The 24000-nt window shown below is 32.6% G+C and overlaps 1 protein-coding gene across 1 annotated transcript in view; it reads left to right on the forward strand.

The window, feature by feature from the left end:
- LOC106874175 (AT-rich interactive domain-containing protein cfi-1) overlaps positions 1–24000 on the forward strand; it is a 373160-nt gene that overhangs the window by 332944 nt on the left and 16216 nt on the right. Inside the window, exons 4-7 of the mRNA XM_089348638.1 lie at positions 3059–3242; positions 13521–13729; positions 14671–14775; positions 19075–19137. Coding sequence (XP_089204764.1) covers positions 3059–3242; positions 13521–13729; positions 14671–14775; positions 19075–19137 — 561 coding nt within the window. The remainder of the gene's footprint in view (positions 1–3058; positions 3243–13520; positions 13730–14670; positions 14776–19074; positions 19138–24000) is intronic.

The following is a 24000-nucleotide window of genomic DNA, read 5'->3' on the forward strand; positions in this document are numbered from 1 at the left end:
TATATAGTATATAAACTTATATGCATACAAGAAACTATATAAGCGTATTTGTGTCGCGGGGCGGGGAACCAAATAGCGAACATCACTGAAATGTACATTATTTACATTATTTACATTCGACGGATATTTGTCCTCATCTTGTTTGTTGTTAACACAACGTTTCGGCTGGTATACCCTCCACCCTTCTTCAGGTGTCTTGGGGCTACTAACCCCAAGATTCCGAGTTCGATTCCAAGCAGTGACCTGAACAATAATAACAATGACTGAAATGGTTCAGTATTAGAATTATATTGCGGTTTCAGTTCGCAATTCTTCAGAAATTGTAATGGACAACCTTATTCATATTTCTCTGTATCTCCACACTTTTAGGATTGAGTACTTTTATAGATGTTGTGGTTTGCTTGCACATTCGTACAATGTCTCAGTACATACATACTTACACACACGCACAGACACACATACACACACGCGCGCATACACACGCACGCACACACACACACACACACACTCACACACTCACACACACACATGTGTACATACAATTACATAAACACATGTAGATATAAATTTAGCTTTTTTTTCTGTCTTCATACAACATGATCGCTTTTAATTCGTAACAAAATAACCATATTTTGTGTTATTCTGTTCTTGCGTGTTTGCTACATTTGTTTATCTGTGTTTTCAAAATGGCTGCTTTATATCCAGTTTAATCGTATATTTTGATCGACAAGAGATGTTATAGAACTAGAAATAGTAAATAGCATAAAACATACATAAATAAATATATAATGTGATAAACATATTTTTTAAAGCAACAACAACTTGAGATTTTGAAATAAAAATTCTCTCGTTGAAAAAATACTGTAATTTTATTTTATCTGTTTTATCGTTTATTTATTGTACTTTGTAATTTTCATCTTATTCTAATTTTTATTTTAAATTATCTATTGTATTTTTTAGTGTCTCTCTTGTCGCAACTATCAAATAATCAATATGAGCAATGAAATAGAACAACATATAGTTGTTTGTTATTTTCAGAAAATATATTTAAGACAAAATTATAAAACATAGCCCACAAAAAATAACAGGCAAACAACAACAACAAAAAAAAAGATTTTTACTATGTATATTTATAATCATTTATATTTTCTTCTTTATTTTCTTCAACTTACTACATTACATGTATCAAAACGAGAATTCAAGCTCACAGAATCTGTAGGACTTCAGTGAGCAGGGATTATCTTTCGTAGTTCATTTGCTTCTTACATATTTGATAACGTATATTATACAGCAACATTATTATTTTATATCTTTCTAAAATTGTGACAACATTCAGAGCAGGGTCGACAAATTGTTAGATTACTGGCAGAGCACGTCTAAGTTTCTATCTGACCTCCGGACTGATAATATGACTCCTGTTATCGGAGAATGGTGATATTGGAACAGCTAATATCATAGCATTATATAAAAAAAAAAATCTACGATATAAACATTGTAATACTTATCTGAAATATGACGTCATTTCAGGCTGATGTCGATATCTTGTCAGATTGGCAGTTGAGAAAAAAAACAAAAAAACAATCGTTCGCGTGAGATCTCTAAATAAATACTTCGTATATACTAATTGCAGTCATTAGGTTGTGTGATCTTACTGGGGCAACTAATAGCATGTTAATATAAATCATAAAATGGTGGAGATGCTAAAAATAGTAGACTATCGTACTTCCTTTAAAACATCGATACTGTTTTCAGTTAGTAAGTATATCTTGCGTTGTCGTTTATTATTAACCCTGGTTGAGGTCAATGAGGAGCCCTCAACCCATTCTTCGAGGTCTACATTGCACAGTCATTATTTTTCTAAAATGAGTTGATGGAAATTTCCTTGATATTTTTGCTATATGTACAACATAGACATTTCTTAATCGGTTATGTTGTTGGTGATAGTTAAGAAAGAGGCTAATGGCTATTCCTTTACACTATTAGCTCTGTTTTTATATAGCAGTAAGTCTACGATGACGGGGGGGGGGATCCATCTCTCTTTCTCTCTCTCTCTCTCTCTCTCTCTCTCTCTCTCACTCTCTCTCTCTCTCACTCTCACTCTCTCTCAGCTATGGATGCAAAATAGCTTCATTGAATACATCAAGCTTATGGACAATTTCGTAATTAGTTTTACAATTCTGCGTTACATTTCTCGGGGCGACAATCTATCCCCGTTACTGAGATCGATTTATTAAACAATACAACAAAACTTCACCGCTTTTCATTTGCTGTCATGAAACACGCTCTCTAGGACAACGAGAGACTGCTATCAATATACTTTTATCATATGACTTGACTACTGGCTTCTGGTTACAGTCATTGGAATGAGCCCATGTCTAGCCACCTCCTTCAAGTATTTGGTTGACTATATCTTCCGTATTACTTATTTCAATTTGGTCCTTTTTTTTTAATCACTAGTTGTCATTATATTGTGGCATATCAAAAGCCACAACATAATCAACACTTCGCTCTTCATTTGCGGTTATCAAATATGAAAAATCTGAGGCACTCATGCTTCATGCGTCCCATTATGTATTTTAGTATGGTGCACCGAATATCTTTGACTCTGGAAATTTCCAGTTTCTTTATTATATCTCTCTCCTTATGATTCTTTCAATTTCGCTTTTTCTTCTTTTTTTTTTTCAATCAAATATTTATAATTTATTTAATACGAGGAGGTGCTGAAAAGTTCCTGACTTTGGGTGAAAGGAAATACAGGAGGATGAGTTAATTATGATTTATTCAATATATTCCCCTCTCAGATTCACATTTATTGCAACTGTCCTTCAGTTTTTCTAAGCCCGGTAAAAGAACTCAGAAAGTTGGACCCTCACCAGGCCTTTCGTGCCTTAGAGGCAGGAACTTCTCAGCACCCACCATATATGATGTGGTTCAATTAGTACGTTGTTTGTCAAATAACCCCTTTAACGGTGTGGCCCGATTTACGTTGAGCCCCACTGCTAGAGAAAAATAAAACCATCTTTGATCTGTTGTTTATAATTGTTTCTTTCTCTTACAGGTACACCTGTCAACAGAATACCAATTATGGCAAAGCAAACGTTGGATCTATACGAATTATTTCGATTGGTTGTATCAAAAGGAGGGCTCGTTGAAGTTATAAACAAAAAATTATGGAGAGAGATTACAAAAGGGTTAAATTTGCCTTCGTCCATAACAAGTGCAGCGTTCACATTGAGAACACAGTGAGTGATTTAAAATCTTAACTCCATCTCTCTATCGTTTTCCCTGTCCCGGTCTCTGTCCATCATCCTGTTTCTGCTTTTTTGTTATCACTCTCTAACTCTGTTGTTGTCGCGAGCTCTCTCTCTGCCGCTATTCTCTTCACCATCTCTCTCTCTCTGTCTACGAATTCCTTGTTTCCCTTATATCACTTACTTTTATACTAAGAAAAACAATACGTCCATAGGCACGACCCCTGAAAGATATCTCGATGGAGGCGAACTCTTTATCGTAATGCGGCAATGGATTTAACCTCAAATGATGTTTTCGCATACTAGTCATGGCATTTAAATACAGACTTTACTCAAAACATATCTATCTATCTATCTATCTATCTATCTATCTATCTATCTATCTATCTATCTATCTATCTATCTATCTATCTATCTATCTGTGAGTGTGTATGTATGTATATATATATATATATATATATATATATATATATATATATATATATATTAGCTCAGAAGTTTATGGCTGTTGCCCATCAGTTATACTAGTCTTGAAGGAAATATAGTCTTTGAAAATAACCTGAAATTGACTTAGAAAATGAATTCCTCACTGGTCAAATCTATTTCATGTGATAAGAAGCGTAAAGGCAAGAACAAACCGAAGCTATTTTCACTTCACTGAAGCTGCTTAAGTGAGGAAATGTATGTACAACACTTTTACTCACGTAGTCGTTGAAATGTTGATTGTGTGTGTGTGTGTGTGTGTGTGTGTGTGTGTGTGTGTGTGTGTGTGTGTGTGTGTGTGTGTGTGTGTGTGTGTGTGTGTGTTCTGAAAAGATTGGATTCCACAGTTTTAATTGGCAAAAGCAGTAAGACATCAAGATTGAACGATTCAGAATATTTTAATTTCAATTGTTTTTGTTCTGAATTTTTAGAAGGAGAGCGGGCAACACAGCCTTTCATAAACTATTTATAAAATAGTCATAAATTATACAATATTGAAAGCGACCACGTCTGTGCTCCTCGGTGATAAAAATGTACTTTGCATCAATTCTGAAGAAATCAAAGTATAATTAATTCACACACATGCACACGCAAGCACATTCGTTCCTTCACTTCCTCACTTGCACACACGAGAAAAACATTCCTAAATTGCGATACTATCTATGCATATTTATACAAATATCTATGTGTGTGTATGTGATTTTGTGCGCACGCTGTTTGTTGTATGTATATAAATCTACGTATAAATATGTTTATTTCAAATATTTATTGTTGCTGATTTTCGTAATTAAAAAATATTTTCTGTCCAAAATAAGTTAACGATGAAGACAGAAAACTAAAATTATCTATGAATATAAGTAAGATTATAAAGACTGTACATAAAAATCTCCATTAAATACTGAGATTATTTAAATAGAATTCACGTGTATTTCATGGAATTATACTTCATTTCTGTATTATCTAGAGACTGTAGAAATACAACTAGTATAATGCTTTAATATCGAATTCTATTCTCTAATATTTATGCATTTATTCATGTTATATATCAACACACCACACACACACGCATACGTAGACATACATATATATTAATATGTCAACTAATAAAGGAACATATAATTGAATAGAAAGTATATGAAATAAATTTCTTTGTGTATGCACTTTCACATATGTATACACATTCACATAGGTGCGTGTATTCATGTATGTATATATGTGTATATATACTTATATACATATATACATATATCAACTCGCACACACACACACACACTCACACGCGCAGGCATACTCACATATGCATATAATGTATATATATATATATATATATATATATATATATATATATATATCAATGGAAAGTAATTAGATTGAATAAAATATACAGAAAATATATGTTTGAAATAAATTTAGAAAAAAATGACTGTAAAATATATAAAATGAATTTACATATAATTAAAATTCAAAATATTCAAAATATATCTATTTATCAATCTATCCATTTCTTTCCATTACACTTCATTCCCTCCCCTCTATCTTTTACTTAATTATTAATCTAATTATTTCCTTGTACGTGCGCATGTATATATATATATATATATATATATATATATACGTATGTGTGTTGGTATATTCAAATTTATGCACATATATATATAAACATACGTACACTTACAAATTCTAACTTTTTAATACCTACCTATTATATATATATATATATATATATATATATATATATATATATATAATTCAACTCTTTCAAATTAAATCTGGCACGACATTTAACTTCAATACATCTGTCTTGTAATTTAATTTAATCAACTTACGTAGATATATGTTCGTTTCATTTTTACCTTAGTATGTTTTGAGATTTTGCTCCTGCAGTTAGTTGATTATGATTTTTTAATTTTGTATTTTTATCTATATAAATTGATATGTCATTTTGATGAGAGGGCAAGACGTATCGATGCATTTTATATGCAAATAACTATATACTACTGCTCAGTCCCAAAACTGACAACTAAATATATATATATATATATATATATATATATATATATATATATATATCATACAATATCGGTCAACTTACTAAAGAATATCTGTTTCAAATCATGATGCAACCGCTTTGTTTTATCAATGAAGCCTGAGATCCCTTACCCTTTAGTGTACGCGCGCATAACTCATATCTCACATAGTTCTTTTTTTTCACTGATGTACACTACATATTATAGTACAACTTTGTAATTAGTAATTACTGTAGATTAGTGGAAGATAAAAATAAAAAGAAATTAATTCGGGAAGAGTATCCTTCCTAGTTTCATCCAAGAACTGAAATGTGCTGCAGTGCAAGTTATTATTGTGTTTTGTGTTTTATAGCTTTGCAAAAGAAGCGACACTAACTCTCTGACCCAGGTCTGTGAAACCGTTTCGATGTTCGAGTGCTTCCCTAGTACTCCGTATTTATTGTCTCATTCGAAAACTTTCTAAGGACTCTTTTAAAAGTACTTTTAAAATACAAAAACACCCTCCAGTAATGCATAGTCGAGGTAATAAATAAAAAATGGTATACATGGCAGTAAAACCGTTCATAAAATTTTTTGAATGAGAATCGCTGAAACAAGGAAAAAATGATGATTATGAAACATTGTAATTGAGCTTACAATAAAGGAGCTAATACAATGAAATACAATGAGATGATAAAAAAAGTACCGATAAAAACGTTTAATCAAAGAAAACTGACTGTATTAGGAAAGGTAATTGTAAAAATCTGAATTTAATGTGTTCTGTAAGAAAACAATCGGGTGAAAATTTATTCCACAGTTCAGCTGTTATGGGGAAAATGGTTTTGTACGCAGGACTTAGAGTGTTCATAAGTTATCCGGGAAACAGTAATGCAATTCGCTAAATTTGGTACCCCGAGTTCTACTAGGAAATTTCCGGATTGGCGGGATTTGTATTGATTGATGCGCATACAAATATCTTTTATACTAGTACGGAAGAAAAGAGTCAGACTTGTGACATTCTGTCGATGATAGAGTGGTTGGAGTGATGGAGTGAACACCAAGATTGCAGACTACGCGTCTGAATCTGCATTTTGTCGCAAGTAAATAGCATACTTGAAGGAACCTACTTAAATGAGAGAGGAGGATTCCATTTTGGAGGCGTATCCAGTTCTTATAGAGATACAATAATGCATCAGGTGAGAAAATATTTGAGTGGTCAACCAACTCCACTATTCTAATCATCACTCAGGCAACAGACGTAATATTTGAGTTTCAGTAAAAATCAGGAGCGAATTCAAGACCGAGCCTATCCAAACAAGGAAATGTTTTTATTCTCTGTTACAAGAAACAACACTGCCAGAGCTGTTGAGTTTTTAAAGTAATTCTCTATACCATAACTTGTCAAAGGTGTATGAAGCAAAGTTAACATAAGTATGAAAACGGATATCCATTGCACTACTTGTCCTATGAATGATGATTAGGAGTCTAGAAGACCCCTTATTGCTTCCCACTGAAGATATTAGTTTTATTCAAGTGTTTAATTAAATGGTTGTTAATGATAGATTGAGTTATCTTCCTTATGATGTTAGGCAGGCTTATTGAAATGGGGAGGACGCTCAATACGCTCAACAGGATTCTTTAAAAATTGGCAAACTATGGATAGTTTCAAAAACTAGGAAAGCAAACATTTTCTTAAGACAATGATTAAAAACTTCGCTAGGATTCAAGTAATTTTAAAGGATAGTTCTTTGAAAACAATGAGAAGCATTTATGATTTTAGAAAATTTTAGAAAATTTCCAGGCAGATACTCTAAATTTAAAAATAAAGCTATTTTTGTAAGCGTGGGGAAATCTGAAAAGAATGGTTAGAATCTTCTAGCGTGGAATTTGATGCAAAGTTCTTAACAAATAGTTTGGCTTTATCTGCGAATGGTGAGATTACTTGAAATCCTTTGACGATTGTAGGATTAAGAGAGATTTTTCCACTGGTAAGTATTCTCTTGGTTGTTCTCAATTCAATCGAAACCGAACATCTATTTATCAATCCGCATGTAAACAGATTGCAACTTAACAAGGCCGGTTAAAAATATACGGATTTTGCTACATTATGCATAATACTATAATTTAGAGTGAAGGGTTTACAATTGTTTTAACCAACCGCTGTGTATTACTGGTTCTTATTTAAGCAAGAAAGGTGATGGAGGAAATAGTAAAGTAATCTGGTTTTAATTTAGAGTGAGGTACATTGATTCAGAATATAACTCATTTCCTCTCACAATTCATGTTCATCCTCCTCCTCCTTTTCTCCTTTTCTCCTCTTCCTCTTGTTCCTCCCACTCCAACCCTGGCTTTCTAGCTACTACCAGTTGCCTGACGAAACTAAATAATAAATAGAGATTTTTAAATAACACCGAGGTTAAACTGACACGTGGAAGATAAAACATGAAAAAAAAAACCCCCAAAAAAAGAAAAATTAAAACAATGCTAACAGCAATATTATTACGTAGAAAATGAAAAAAAAAACATCATAAAGAAAAGCAGGAGCAGCAACAATGATGATGAGGATGATAATGATGATAGTAATAATGCTGATAATGATGAAGGTAAATGACAACAAACATGCCTGTTGCAATTGCAAGCCTAAAATATAATAAAGTGAAGCAGGTTTTGCGATTTTTTTATGATTATTATTTTTTTAATTCTTTCATTCTGTTTAACTTTATTCTTTTACCTCTGGCGAGAAATCGTGAATCAACTTAATTAGAATTTTGGCATAAACGTCTAATATAGGAAAAAAAAAAGAAGGAGTTAATCGCTGTATTTCTTTCCCTACAAAACATTTGCATATAACATAAATATCAATTTCTATGAATGCTTTCTTCCGTCAGAATAAATGAGAAACGGCAAATAATTTTATTTTAATTTACAATTCAATATTACATTAACAACAAAATGACGACATACTCGCTTAGAAAGTTGTCACACTAATTTTTTTTTTTTCCCCCGTATTTAATTTTCTAACTATTTTTACTAATTTACTGGCATAAATTTAATTTCACTTCCGAAAATTGGACGTTATATATTAAGCGTGTTTTAGGAATTACTTCAGAATTTTATTATTTATTATTATACGCACACCAGTTCATTCTTCTGTTTTTCTATGGAATTTCAAATATCCATAGAAATTTTTAAAATTTCAATATTTATAAACCAGTATTCAAGGCGGCGAGCAGATAGAATCGTTAGCATACAGGACAAAATGCTTAGTGGCATTTCTTCCGTCTTTATGTTCTAAATTCAAATCTACCGAGGTTGACTTTGCCTTTCACCCTTTTCAGGGTCGATAAAATAAGTACCAGTTGAGGACTGAGATCGATGTAATCGACATATGCCCTCCCCCAAAATTGCTGGCCCTGTGCCAAAATTTGAAACCAATATTTATAAATCAATATAAGGCGGACAGCTGGCGGAATCGTTAGCATGCCCGACAAAATGCTTAGCGGCATTTCGTCCGTCTTTACGTTCTAAGTTAAAATTCTACTGCGGTTGACTTTGCCTTTCACCTCTTTCGGGGTCGATAAAATAAGCACCAGTTGAACATTGGAGTCGATGAAAAGGGCTTATGCCCTTTCCCGAAATTACTGACTCTGTGCCAAAATTAGTAATGAATATTTAGAAACCAATGTCACAAACGTATACATACAGACGCACACTGATATCTATATGACACACATTCACATACACATTCAAATGCACACACTTTACGCGCGTGAGAGGGTTGTGTTGTTTTCACTATCTATGTTTCATTGCTCTGAAAAGGAGTGTTGATTATGTTGAGGCTCTCGGTATAGTGAAAATTAGTAATAAAAAAAAAAAAGAAGAACCAAATTAAATATGTATTACGCTAGGTGTAATCGGCTAGATACTTGAAGGCGATGTCTAGGTAATGGGCTCATTTAAATGACTGAAACCAGAAGCCAGTTATTAAATAATATGACGATAAGAGTCTCTCGTAGACCGAGAAAAAAGGTTCTGTAATTTCTTGCTGAGCAAACCGGCTCAAATGGTTTGTTTATAATGATCAAATGTATGTAGTGCACATTAGCTCCGTCCTTCTATAAAATCAACGTTTCCTAACAGGTGTGCGGTGTACCACTTGGCAGGTGTCGAAGTGATCTGAGAGCTACATGAGATGAAGAGTTTTGCTCAAGAACACAACGCACCACCCGGTCCAGGAATTGAAACCACGATCTTGCGATTGGGTGTGCAACATCCTCACTACTAGGCCACGCACCAGCGACAAATAATATATATATATATATATATATATATATATATATATATATATATATATATATATATATATATATATATATATATATATATATATATATATATATATATATATATATATATATATATATATATATATATATATATATATATATATATATATATATATATATATATATATATATATATATATATATATATATATATATATATATATATATATATATATATGTATATATATATATATATGTATATATATATATATATGTATATATATATATATATATATATATATATATATATATATATATATATGCAAACACACACACACACTCACACATATATATATATATATGTATATATATATATATGTATATATATATATATATATATATATATATATATATATATATATATATATATATATATATATATATATATATATATATATATAATTGCCAACCAAGTGTGGCGTCCTATACGAGACTACGCTACTGAGGTTTATAGACCCAAGAAACTCGAGTCCGTGAGTATCACGTAAGGCTAGAGATGAGAGCGATGACTTCCCCTCGCAAATACTAATCGGACAGAGAATGTGTGTCGTTTGCCAGCTCGATTTGATGTCTTCCTGGGGCTATAAACGTCAATAGCACTGTCCCGTGTAGGACTTGGCTGGCACTTATATGTTACGATTCTGTATTGCTACTGTAAATATCTCGGTCAGAGATTTAATATAGCCTATATATATATATATATATACCGGAGTAAGCACATGAAATGTGCAACAAAGTGGAAAAAAGAGCACTCAAATACCAGAGGTAGAGTAATATGCTTTATTTAAAAGCAGCAGAAATATAACAAAAAACTGTTACTCTGAGTTTCACGTTCCCGTTCAACGGACAATTTTGATGAACGGGAACGTGAAACTCAGAGTAACAGTTTTTTTTAAATATTTCTGCTGCTTTTAAATAAAGTATATATATATATATATATATACATATATATATATATATATATATATATATATATATATATATATATATATATATATATATATATATATATATATATATATATATATATATATATATTATTTATAGAAACACACACATGGATGAACATATATGCACAGATGTATATGTATATGTGTGCATGTTTGTGTGTTTGTGCATGTGAGTGTATATATACATACATATGTATGTGTGTGTTTGTGTATGTGTGTCTGTGGGCCTGTGTGCGTAATAACGTATATCACATATTACCTGTGTTTAAGTGTAAACTTTGTATGTGACTTAACTTTGCGTTTCATATTCTTTTTTCATGTCTCCTACTTTCGCAGTTACCCACAAAACTCACACTCCTGCACCACTTGCTCCTCCTCACATTTAACTGTATTTTCGTTCTCACCTGACCAAAGTTACGCTCATTTAGAAGATATAAAAACTTCTCTATCTAACCATTAATCTACCACACACTTTTCCCGCTTATCTATCTATCTATCTATCTATCTATCTCTCTCTCTCTCTCTCTCTATATATATATATATATATATATATATATATTTATTTATTTATCTATATATATGTCTGTCTGTCTGTCTGTCTATCTATTTATTTATTTATGTATCTATCTATTGATCTATATCTATCTATCTAATTTATCAGTCTGCACCTACCTTATCCAATTATCTCTGTGTATATGTGATATATATATATATATATATATATATATATATATATATATATGCATGTATGTGTGTGTGTCTGTATGTATGTATATTTATGTATATATGTAGGTATGTATATATATATATATGTGTGTGTGTGTGTGTGTGTGTGTGTGTATGTATGTATATGTATGTATATGTATGTATATGTATATATTATATATGTATATAAGTATATATATGTGTGTGTATGTATATATGCACGTATGCATGTATGCATGTATATATATAATTCGTTCATTCTTTCTCTCAACTCATGAAACTCTATCAAACGCTGCATTAAACTTTCCTCTGGAGACCAAGTTGGCAACGTATTCCTTGAGATTCTTCAAGAATCACACTTAGCTGATTCTTTTGGTCTTAATTATTAAAACAGGCAATCCAACTTGTTACCAAAATAATAAAAATAAAATGTAACAACTGAAGCAATAAACAAACTCGCAACCATAAAATTAAATAATAATACCAGTGATAATAACAATGCTAGTATTAATAATAAAAATTGTTTCTATATTTGCCACAAGGGCAATGATAACTATAATATTTATAATAATCCTGATAAAAAATACTAAGAGTTAAACATGATACCAACATATAAGATGTTGCAGAATGAATAAGAGTACAAGGCACTCATAAGACAACGCAAATTGTCAAATTTCGGTAACAGGTGGCATAATCTCCAAATATGATAATGAGCGTAGCGTTTTTATATATTTGTATAAATATATATTTGTCCAGAATCACGCCGGATGCGGAGGAGGAGAGAAAATAGTAATTCAATGAAGGGGTTGTTATGAGAACAATAGCGCTGACTGAGAGGGAGTGAGAGAAAGCTATAGCAATGAGAGAAAGGAAGGGCTGATAGATGAATTAGGAAGGAAGGGGTGAAAATCAACGTTTCAACTTTGTGTGAGTATATGTATAAGTGTATGCATGTACAAGGGAAGTATGTGAATGTGTGATTATTATATACCTTATTTTGTACCTTATTTATATATAAAATACTACAATTAACCGTCATTATTGATGGCACGTGGTCAGCTAGTGAATTATTTTATGTCTGCAAAAAATTTATACGTAGATACATGCACATATACTCTAACATAAATACATACACAGGCACATACACACACGTTACGTTCTGAGTTCAAATTCCGCCGAGGTCGACTTTGCCTTTCATCCTTTCAGGGTCGATTAAATAAGTACCAGTCACGCACTGGAGTCGACATAGTCGACTTAATCCCTTTGTCTATCCTTGTTTGTCCTCTCTGTGTGTAGCCCCTTGTAGGCAGTATAGAAATAAGAAACGTTAGTACGCCGGGCGGAATGCTAAGCGGATTTTGTGGCTTTATGTTCTGAGTTTTTGCCTTTCATCCTTTCGGGATCAATAAATTAAAGTACTAGTTGCGTACTGGGGTCGATATAATCGACTGGCCCACTCCTCCACAATTTCAGGCCTTGTGCCTAGAGTAGAAAAGAATATTTTAATCATCAGTAGGGCGGTGAGTTGGCAGAATCGTTAACACGCCGGACAAAATGCTTAACGGTATTTCGTCCATCTTTATGTTCTGAGTTCAAATTTCGCCGTAGTCGACTTTGACTTTCTTCCTCTCAGTATCAATAAAATAAGTACCAGTTGAGCACTGGAGTCGATGTAATTGATTTACCCACTTTCACTGACTGTGTTGTCTTTATGCCAAAATATGAAGCGAATATCTTAACATATTCTACAACATCTATTTTGTCAACTATCCATTGCAGATACATGAAATACCTCTACCCATACGAATGCGAGAAATTAAAACTCAGCTCCCCACAGGAATTGCAGGCAGCCATTGATGGTAACCGAAGGGAGGGTCGAAGACCGAGCTACGGTTACGATTTATCTCCTGGACCAACCCTTATCCCTAACCCACATCATCATTTAAACGGAAACATCTTAAACGGAAAACTAGGAGCAACATCACCAGGTAAATATATTAAGAAGTTTGTTTGTTATCGTTGTTGTTTACCTCCATACTCGACCCTCTTCAACAAATTAGCCCTGATCAAAAAGTAAACCTAGATCAAAGGTATGTCAGCCCTGAATATTCCCCTTCTTTTTCACAGAACCCTATTATGGATTGTATGTTTGAAGAAATTGGAGAACGATATGTGAGGTGGGGGTTTGACTACTATTTCCAGCAAGTCCAACGACTACGTAAATCAGTGGTGGTGAAGCTGTGACACTTATTTCTGTAGTGACATGATGCGTAATTTAGTTAAACACACGCTGGGTTTCGATTTTTTAAAAATCTCCCCGCAATATAATGTGAGAAAAGCTAAACCACAAGAATAACTTAATTGAAACTAAAACACATGTAAACCTCGAATATAACTATAAGAGAACTACTTTAAAGCATTGAAATTACGACACACTGGAGTTGAGACTTTCTCATATTGCTTTTTTTATTGTTTAGTCAGGAGAAAGGTGAATGCTCATGATTTTTTACAGGGCCTCTAAGGTTAGTGGGAAAGAGCGATGTATCACTCCCAATGTCCTGGCCTGAATGTTTACAGCAGAGTAGACACTGGTAAGGACACACAATACCAGATAATAGTGTTAAACTGGGTGACGGCTATTTCATGAGTAAATCTGGAAATACTAGTCGTGTTCTGTAGAACACAAACAAAAATTTAACCGTACATAATTGTTACACCCGTTTGGAGCCATATTTGTATTTTGCTGATACCATGTTTTTCTCCTTTATTTTCTGTGTAGTATAAATGCAAGAATGTTACACTTCCCATTCTTACACACCCGTCCACCTACCATAATTTAGGACTCCAAATGATAAAACAAGAGCAGCATTACTGTTCTTAATTGATTACAATGTTTTCATGTTTTCTTTCATTTTGTTATTATTACTAGGCGCAGCTAGCATTTCTTCAATGAAATCAGAATGGTTGGCAGCATATTCTTCAATATTTCCAACAGAAGCCAGAAAGAAAACTGGGCTAGAGAGTTCACAAAATGGTACTTTGAATTCTATTATTTTATCCTTAAATATTACCTCACTTGTTTTACCTTTCTTTAAACGTCTCTGTCAACAGACACGAGATGATCTTTTGTTGTGGCACCATTTTCTCGGAGTATTTTTTTTTTATTCTTGCACAATATACGGAACATATTTTGGCAATGCTCTTTTCACATCAACAAAATGCACCCGAAATATTGAAACGGAACCAAAACCTATGATTAATTACTGATGAATAAATTGTATTTCGGTAAATCAAAATGACATAATCGCAAAGACTGATTTTTCTATTCAGTGCCAAAAATCTACTTAAACCCGTCAGCAACTACTAATATACAATAAAGTGTGTGAGTCACGATGTATGATACTGCAATAGCTCTATATCAGGCACAGTGCTAGATCACATCCAGAAAATTGTCATCCATGGTTCTATGTTGCTCGTCAACACATTCCAAACATTAGTTAGCAATCACAGGTCCTCTTCATGTTCCATTTTCTATCGCTACATCAATGGCTTCTTTTTTCCTTTTCTTTTTTCGGAGAGGGGAGGTCACGTGTTACCTTTACTTCTCATTTTCGTTTCCTCTGTTTTTGTCATACAAAGTTTCACCTCCAGAACCTGCACAAACCCTTTCACCCTTCTGTATGCGGTATCTAGCATCTTCTGCTCACATTTTCTTCGAAGCTTTTTTGCTTTTTTTTTTTATTTTTTTTTTTTTGATATCATCTTCATAGGTTGTGGGTGTGACTATACTGACAATCCCCTTACTGAACCATTACCGACAATAATGGTACCAATAAGCTCCCTGAGGTACCCCACTTTGAATTGTTGGCTATTCAAAGAAAGAACTTTGGCTCCTACTACTTTGGAAGTCATGCAGTCATACACGTAGGTTTAAGATTCTACCGAGATCACGAAGTTGCATACTGTCGCACGATCAACAATGTCGAAAGCATTTGCAATACCTAGGCTCAACATATATATTTAAGATTTATTGAGAAACTGCTCAAGTCATAATTTTGAAACACCAGAGTGAGACAGGTTCTGTCTGATAAGAAAAGGTGTTGTGATCATTAAGATTCTTTTTTGTAGCTACATGATTGGGGTTTCCTCGATAATTTGTAGCCGTGCAGCAACACGTTGCTGAGATATGAAACCAATGATATATAGCTATAATTCGTTGACATCTCAACTGTTTCCCTTTCGACAACTAAAACATATTACGCCTTCTATCAGGTTTTGAAGAAATTTATGATTTTATGCAAGCTATGGACAAATTACTGAACTGACCTGCAAGAGATGTACGTGGTTTTTCCAGAGAATTATTGGGAAGCCATCAGAGACTTCTGCTGAATTTCTGCTCTTTATGTCTTGTAGTTATTACATTAGTTTCTAATATGTCAATGTAATAGATAGAACATTTATATTTATAACGTACATATAATATATATACGCATTTTAAAACTATATATATATATATATACGACGGGCTTCTTTCAGTTTCCATCAACCAAATCCTCTCATAAGGCTTTGGTAGGTCCGAAGCTATAGTAGAAGACACTTGCCCAAGGTGCCACGTAGTGGGACTGAACCCGGAGCCATGTGGTTTGGAAGGAAGCTTCTAACTACACACCCACTACTGCGCCTATATATATATATATATATATATATATATATATATATATATATATATATATATATATATATATATATATATATATATATATATATATATATATATATATATATATATATATATATATATATATATATATATATAATATATATATATATATATATATATATATATATATATATATATATATATATATATATATATATATATATATACACGTGTGTGTGTGTGTGTGTGTGTGAAATGTTTGTATGTATGTACATTATATCTACAAAATATTTACGGAGCCGATCCTAACCCTTTCGTAACTTAACATTTCGAGTCGCTGATCCGTAGACAAATCTTTGAAACGTCGATTCAAAAATGTGAAGTATCTGCTGTAGGATATAGTATAATATAATGCAATACAACATAATATAATGTACCGTATAATATTATATATTTTTTATATATATATACATATCATATATACTATTATACTATTCGTGTACAATATACATAATACACACTCACACATATTGTGAATAAATAAGATAACCAATAGCTTCATGTGAAGAGATCTTCATAGTTGTTCAAGTGTGTCACATGGAGGTGTTGGTATTCGTTTCCATTTTGGATGAGAATACATGAAACCATTAGTTGCCATGTTAACCCACAATTAAGGAAGATTTATCCATCAATGTGGTGTTGAGCACTCATTGTCACTATTTGATACTAGCATATCTTTATATGTATACATATATATATAAACTTATCCCCAACACTCTCTCTTCTTCTTACCCTTACGTCTAGCATAAAGCGCAGGCTTGTAAGTTTGCGAGTGCTACATACGCTCCAAGGCTGTTCATGTATTTAAGATGAACTTTAAGACCAACAAGTTACTAGGAGAATGCCAGTAAATAAATAGATTGTTGAATTTGTCCATAGCGACTGACAAGAATTAACTGAGGTTTGCCAAGAACCCTGAATACCTGAACATGCATCAGAGCTTCTGACAAAGACCACAGCGGTGACCGTTTCACATATTTATAATTCCTTTGTATCATATTCCTGCATTTCCCCAAAATAAAACTCAATCTGAATGTATAGAGCGTCCAGACGATACATGATATTAAGAAAGAATTGTGGGCAATATTGAACGGCCGTCAGAAAGTAGACATCGGCACTACTTTTGAGGTGTGAAAAAAACGCTAGGCTCGGTGGATATTTTAACAAAAGGGCTCTTGTGACCAGGATGGTTCCCAAATAGAAATAATATATTATGTGTATTATGTACTGAAGTATCCGTGGACATTTTAATCTTGATCTAAGAACACTCTGATACTAATTCTCGTGTAATATCTATCAAACTGTTTATAAGTCGCTCTCTCTTTCTCACCCTCACTGTCTCTTTCACTCTCTCTACATATGAGTGTGTGTTCATGTTGCTATGTGTCAATATGCATGTACCGCCGCATATATTAGCTGTACGAGGGGGTGCTGAAAAATTTAAGGGTATTGTGAAAGGCGTTGTTGGAAGCCCAACCTTCCAAGTTCTTTTACAGGGATAAGAAAAAGTGAAGGACTGCTGCAATAAGTGAGTGAATCTGAGAGAGGGATATGTTGAATCAAATCATAGTTAACTGATCCCTCTGCTTTGTCTTTTACCCAAAAGCTTGGAACCTTTCAGCACCCCTCATATGTGCATGCGTGTGAATGCATGTATGTTTGTGTAAATATATATGTTATTGAAAAGGTTTTAAGCGTTGCAAAATTGATATTAATATGCATACTGGCATGTATTTGGATTTTATTAAGAAATAACAACGGTTTTTGCTATATTTTCAAGGCTTTCTTGTATTATATGTAACGATTTTCTATTATTATTGGAGCAGTTGAAAATTTTCTATGATTTTTGGCACTTTTTTCTTTTCGTGTTTGAAATTTTGTGATTTTATTTGATATGAGTGTTCATTGTTACGTGTTTTCTCATCTGTGTATTTTCTTTTGTGGGCACGGTTGTGACTGCCTAATCGTAAAAGTACTACTATGTTAGTGGCTGTTTTTGCCAACGATGATTACGTCCGTATATATTGTCCTCCTGAGCTTTCATCCCACCTAGTATTATAGAATAATACCTGTTATGTGTCCATGTTGATTAAATGGATTATATCGTCGGAATCATTTGAGGTTTTGTCTTTATGTTAGATATCAACAATTATGTCAGTATTTTAGAATCTGATATATCAGACACCTAGATATGGCTCTCCTAATTTGGTTGAATCCCGCTGTAGAATTTATAGAGTAAATCACAATGCAACCATGATTTTCTGTATATTTACTTGTATGTCTTTATGTATATTCTTATTTGTGTGATATAGAGGCAGAGATTGTATATATATATTGATGTATATGTATATATTTATATGTTTGTGTCGATGTATCTCTTTCTTTCTCTCTCTAGTCTTATATGTATTTGTATTTAAGTCAGTATATATGTCTTTCTAGTTATATACATTTATATGCATGTGTGTGTGTGTAGTGCGTGTGTGTGTATGTCTATGTTTGTATATGTTTGTGTGTACTAATGTATAGCGACTATGTTTTTAATGTAGTATCCCAAAATACAAACATTACCAGCAACTTTACAATTTTCCTCCGTGCTTCTATTTTTTTCACTAGGGGTGACACCGGCTGATTACGTTTGGTGGGGTAGCAGAAGAATTTGCTTCAAGCCGGATTCCGGTATTAAAACATTTCATTAGTTCTACTTCATCTTTCTCCTCTCTCAGAACTATCTTTTTCAAACAATAACAAGAATCAAGATTAATAGTAAACATATTTTTTTAAATGTCTATAATAAAAATAGTAATAATAATAATAATAATAATAATAATAATAATAATAATAATAATGATGATGATTATAATGATAATATTATTCATAATATTTGCCTTTAGTTAAACTGTATATTACGTCTGTGTTTTTCAAACGTGCTAACTGTGTCTTCTCTTCGCTTATGTCTTTAAGTGGTGACCAGCAGCGAGAGATGTATGTCAATAGACATTTAAAGTGTATTGAATAATAATAGTAATGATGATAATTATAACTGATAATATTAATGTGGGAAATGTTAAAAACAATTCTTGTTATAAAAGCATAAGGGTGATGTTTTCGTACAGAATAACAACAGTAACAGCACAAATAAGAACAAAAACTCAAAGAGGAAACTTCTACATCGTTCCTCGATCTATTAGAATGAATGATCGAATCTCTTTCGAATGGTGGACGTATTGGAGGATGTGGTACTGTTTACAACTGTACCTTGGAAAGCAAAAATGAGCTGGTCATGGCTGGAATGCATTTGATCATCGGTCAACTGTATCAGTAAAGGTTTGAAGTTAAACAACAAACAATAAAACGATAATAGTGTTGAAGTAGCAGCAGTAGTTGAAATAGTAAGAGAAATAAAGTTGGCTTCTTCAGCTTAGATTCAAGCCTTGCTTTCGCAAGGGAGATGCTGTGCCATTGTAATCTATCGAATCATTCTTAATAATCCGAATTTATGGAACAATAAAATCGATTCGTGCCTGATTTGATCACAGCTAAATGATGTAGTATACAAATATGATTTAAAAGCCGATGTACAATATGACGCAACAGAAAAATTCTTGGCTAAAATAATTATAATATCCTTCTTAGAGAAAAGGAGCAAAAGCCTTATGGAAGTTGCTAATGACTCTCAAAGAAAATTAACATACTTAGCAGAAATCTAATCTATCAAAATTAAGAAAAAATAATAATAATCCTTTCTACTAAAGGCACAAGGCCTGAAATCTTGGGGGAGGAGACTAGTTGATCACATCGATTCCAGTACTCAACTGGTACTAAATTTATCGACCCCGAAAGGATGAAAGGCAAAATAGGCCTCGGCGGAATTTGAACCAACGTAGCGACTGGCTAAACACCGCTCAACATTTCGTCCAGCACGCTAACGATTCTGCCAGCTCCTTGCCTTTCAATAATAATAATAATAATAATAATAATAATAATAATAAACCACTCAGTTCCCTTATGACTCCTTCAAAATTGAATTTAACAGAATTTTAATTCTCAGAATCTGGTCTTTTTTCCCTACGATATATCAGTGCTAATCCTAAAGAATATCCTTAATAAAACGTCCAACTTGTTGTTAGTTGAGCAGTAGCAATCAATGGTTAGCGATTTTTAAAGGCGAGGTAATAATTTCAAAACTTGCGAATTAGTTTCTCAAAATTAATTTACATGCTTAGTTATACGTAAAAATAGTGTCCATAAGTAATTTATTGTAATCCACTCACTAGCACAATCAGAATAACCACCCTTTTAGGGAACACCTAATATTAGTAGGTGTTAGTACACTATTAGACGTCTAAAGTATATAAAAAGAATACTGTGATATTCATACAGTATTAAAATAATAGCTATCAAATCCCTTAATACGCCAACCACATGCTCATGGACAACTATATACACACAGATGAGTTTTATCTTCTACTACTAATGATATATGCTCCATCTAGCTCACAAATCTTTTCTTTTTAATTATACCTATGGCTATAGTATTGCTCGGTTAACGTATATTTTTTTAGATGCCACACCTAACAGTTATTTTCATAGCTTTTCTAATATAATATACCACTCATAGTCACGCATTCACATACACATACATACAAGAATTCCTTCATACACATGTGTATATGTGTGTATGCGTACATACGTATATAAACACATACATACACACACACACACACACACACACACACACACACACACACACACACACACACACACACACACACACATATATATATATATATATATATATATATATATATATATTTAACTATATAAATTCAGGCTAAAATTATCAAATTAATAATTGATACCAGTGGTTAGCATGCGTAATAAAAGTCAGAAGACATGAACATTCTTATCACATAATAGTGTATAACATAATAGTGTATAGGGTTAACTGAGATTTATATTCATTCAAGTGTCCTACGAGCAACATGCAATGTAAAAATATCTCTTTCGTAGTTTGGGTTTTGACTGCCTTTTCTAGCATGTGAGGAATCCACATGGTGGTCTCCTCTCTGTGTGTAAACTCTTATACACTATTATATATGTACATATATATATGTGTGTTTATATATATATATATATATATATATATATATATATATATATATATATATATATATGTATGTATGTAATAATAAAGGAGTTACGACGCAAAAACGTATATAATTAAATTATATATTTCAGTATAAAGAATTCATTAAGAGACTTAATAAATCAAAATTCCTTTACACATCTACAGGAAAAATAAATATAACACCATAAAACTACATTCGGTTTAAAAAATACAAACCGTTCATGGCGAAAAAATTTCACAATTACTATGTATATATATGTATGTATGTATATTGAAATACATATATTTATTTAAATACATAAATATATTTAATAGCATGTATATGAACATATACATACATAATACTCGATATACATACATTTTTATGTTTATAATTCCTAAGACAATAAAGAATCAAAGGAAATTATCTTTACCTATATTAATTCGTAAAACATACCTGCCATTCTCTCTCATTCTCACTCTTTCGCTCCCTCTCTCCTTCTCTCCGTCTCTCTCTTACACTCTTTCTCTTTTATACCTTCTCATTTCATTTTCAAATTGTCGTCTCTACACTTGTTATTGTCATTCGTTTAATGGGAGTGATTGTTATGTTTTGTTGATGTTTATGATATTATTGCCCCTGTGAATATTGCTGTGTTACTGTCATTGTTAAAATTGCTATCTTTGATGCAGTTAGCTGCTTCTTTTGACATCTGTCACATTGGCAGAGGGTCCTTGAAATATTTGCCTGAAAATATGTTTGAAATTGGCTCAGATTAACGAGATATATGGATTCAGTGAATAGAAATTATCTCCTAGGATATCACTGGTACTTTCTTGAAATTTAAAGATAAATCTGAAGAGATCAATGGTATATAACGTGTCGTAGCAAGATTTCAATTCTGAATGTAAAATTGACATTAGGAAATAGAGCAAGGGGTTTTTGAGTGGTGTCCTGTCGATTCTGCCGTCTAAGATAACAATAAAGGTTTCTAGTAATGAAGAGAACGTACATGTTAATAGTTATGATGTTGATTCATATAGTGATAATATTGTCATTTATTATCTTCGAATTACTTGAAAATGTTGAAATAAAACACAATTGATAGGCTCTGACCGATTGAGTTGACTTTATTTCTCCAAGACATATTTGTACGGAATGTGTTCATTTAAGGAATGAAGAATAACTTTATTTGGATAAGGTGGAGGATGAAAGAATCGATAACTCGCAGGAAAAATGTGTCTTGTATTTCCTCCCGTTCTGAATTCAAGTCTCACCGAGGATAGATTTTGCTGTTGAAAAGCATGTATATGTACACATGCGTATACATACATAATACTCAGAAAATGTTCGTTTTATTTTATGCTCTCCTCTCTCTCTCTCTCTCTCTCTCTCTCTCTCTCTCTCTCTCTCTCTCCCTCTCTATCTCTCTCTCTCTCTCTCTCTCTCTCTCTCTCTCTCTCTCTCTCTTCTCTCACTCTCTATGTGTATATATATATATATATATATATATATATGTACTGCTACATTTCCTTTTCTTAAGTCTTCTATACGTGTATTATTATAATTTGCTAACATACACTAGTCAACGTTCTGGGCTCCATTAAATATCTGGTACATCCTTCACGTCCTCCACAGAAATTACACTAATTTCAAGGATACAAGAAGACAAGTAGTATGCTACAAAATTACCCCTTCGATGTCATTTCATTTCACTTTTGCTCTCAATGCTCTCAGGTGGCGCCTGAAAATCATACCCAATACCTAATAATCTGTCCTCTCACTTAAAATATAGAGTTTTTGTGCCTTACTTTAATGTAAAATATCAATGACCTTTCTAGGAAGAGCAAAATTGCAGCACCAAGTTCTAGATAAGACCAAACTATGTCTCTATGTCATTCAACCTTGAGAAAATCACATAATCTCTTCACTGTCTAATTTTATTTTTGCTATAAATTGCTAGGCACATACAGATCTTCTTGACTTTTAAAATACCATCACAACTATTTTTCTTCGAATCAAGCAAACAGGATCCGTTTTTATTATCATGTCTGTCAGAAAAGGAAAAGCATATTTTGGGTGTTATGGCTACTGATTGATTACATGTGGAAAAGTTTGTGATAGAACTTTTCCATAACGCTTTTTATGATTATAGCCAAACAAGAAATAGAATCCATAAATGTTATCAAGAAAATAAGCACATCAGAGTAAATACCGTTCCACAGTATCAACATCAACATAGAACTGTGGAAATTGAGATGTGAGAGAACTAAGAGTGCTTGCCATTTTTTGTTTTTTGTTGTTTAGTTAAAGAGGAAGCTTAGCGCCCATAACCTTAATCCTTTTTAGTGCTTACATGAAAATTATCCTTAATCCGAAGATTTGACTCGAATGCTTGCAACAGATAAGGGCTAGTTGGTAGATGTCGGAT

Source organism: Octopus bimaculoides, chromosome 3, assembly GCF_046866305.1.
Source record: "Octopus bimaculoides isolate indiv1 chromosome 3, ASM4686630v1, whole genome shotgun sequence".
NCBI lineage: Eukaryota > Metazoa > Mollusca > Cephalopoda > Octopoda > Octopodidae > Octopus > Octopus bimaculoides.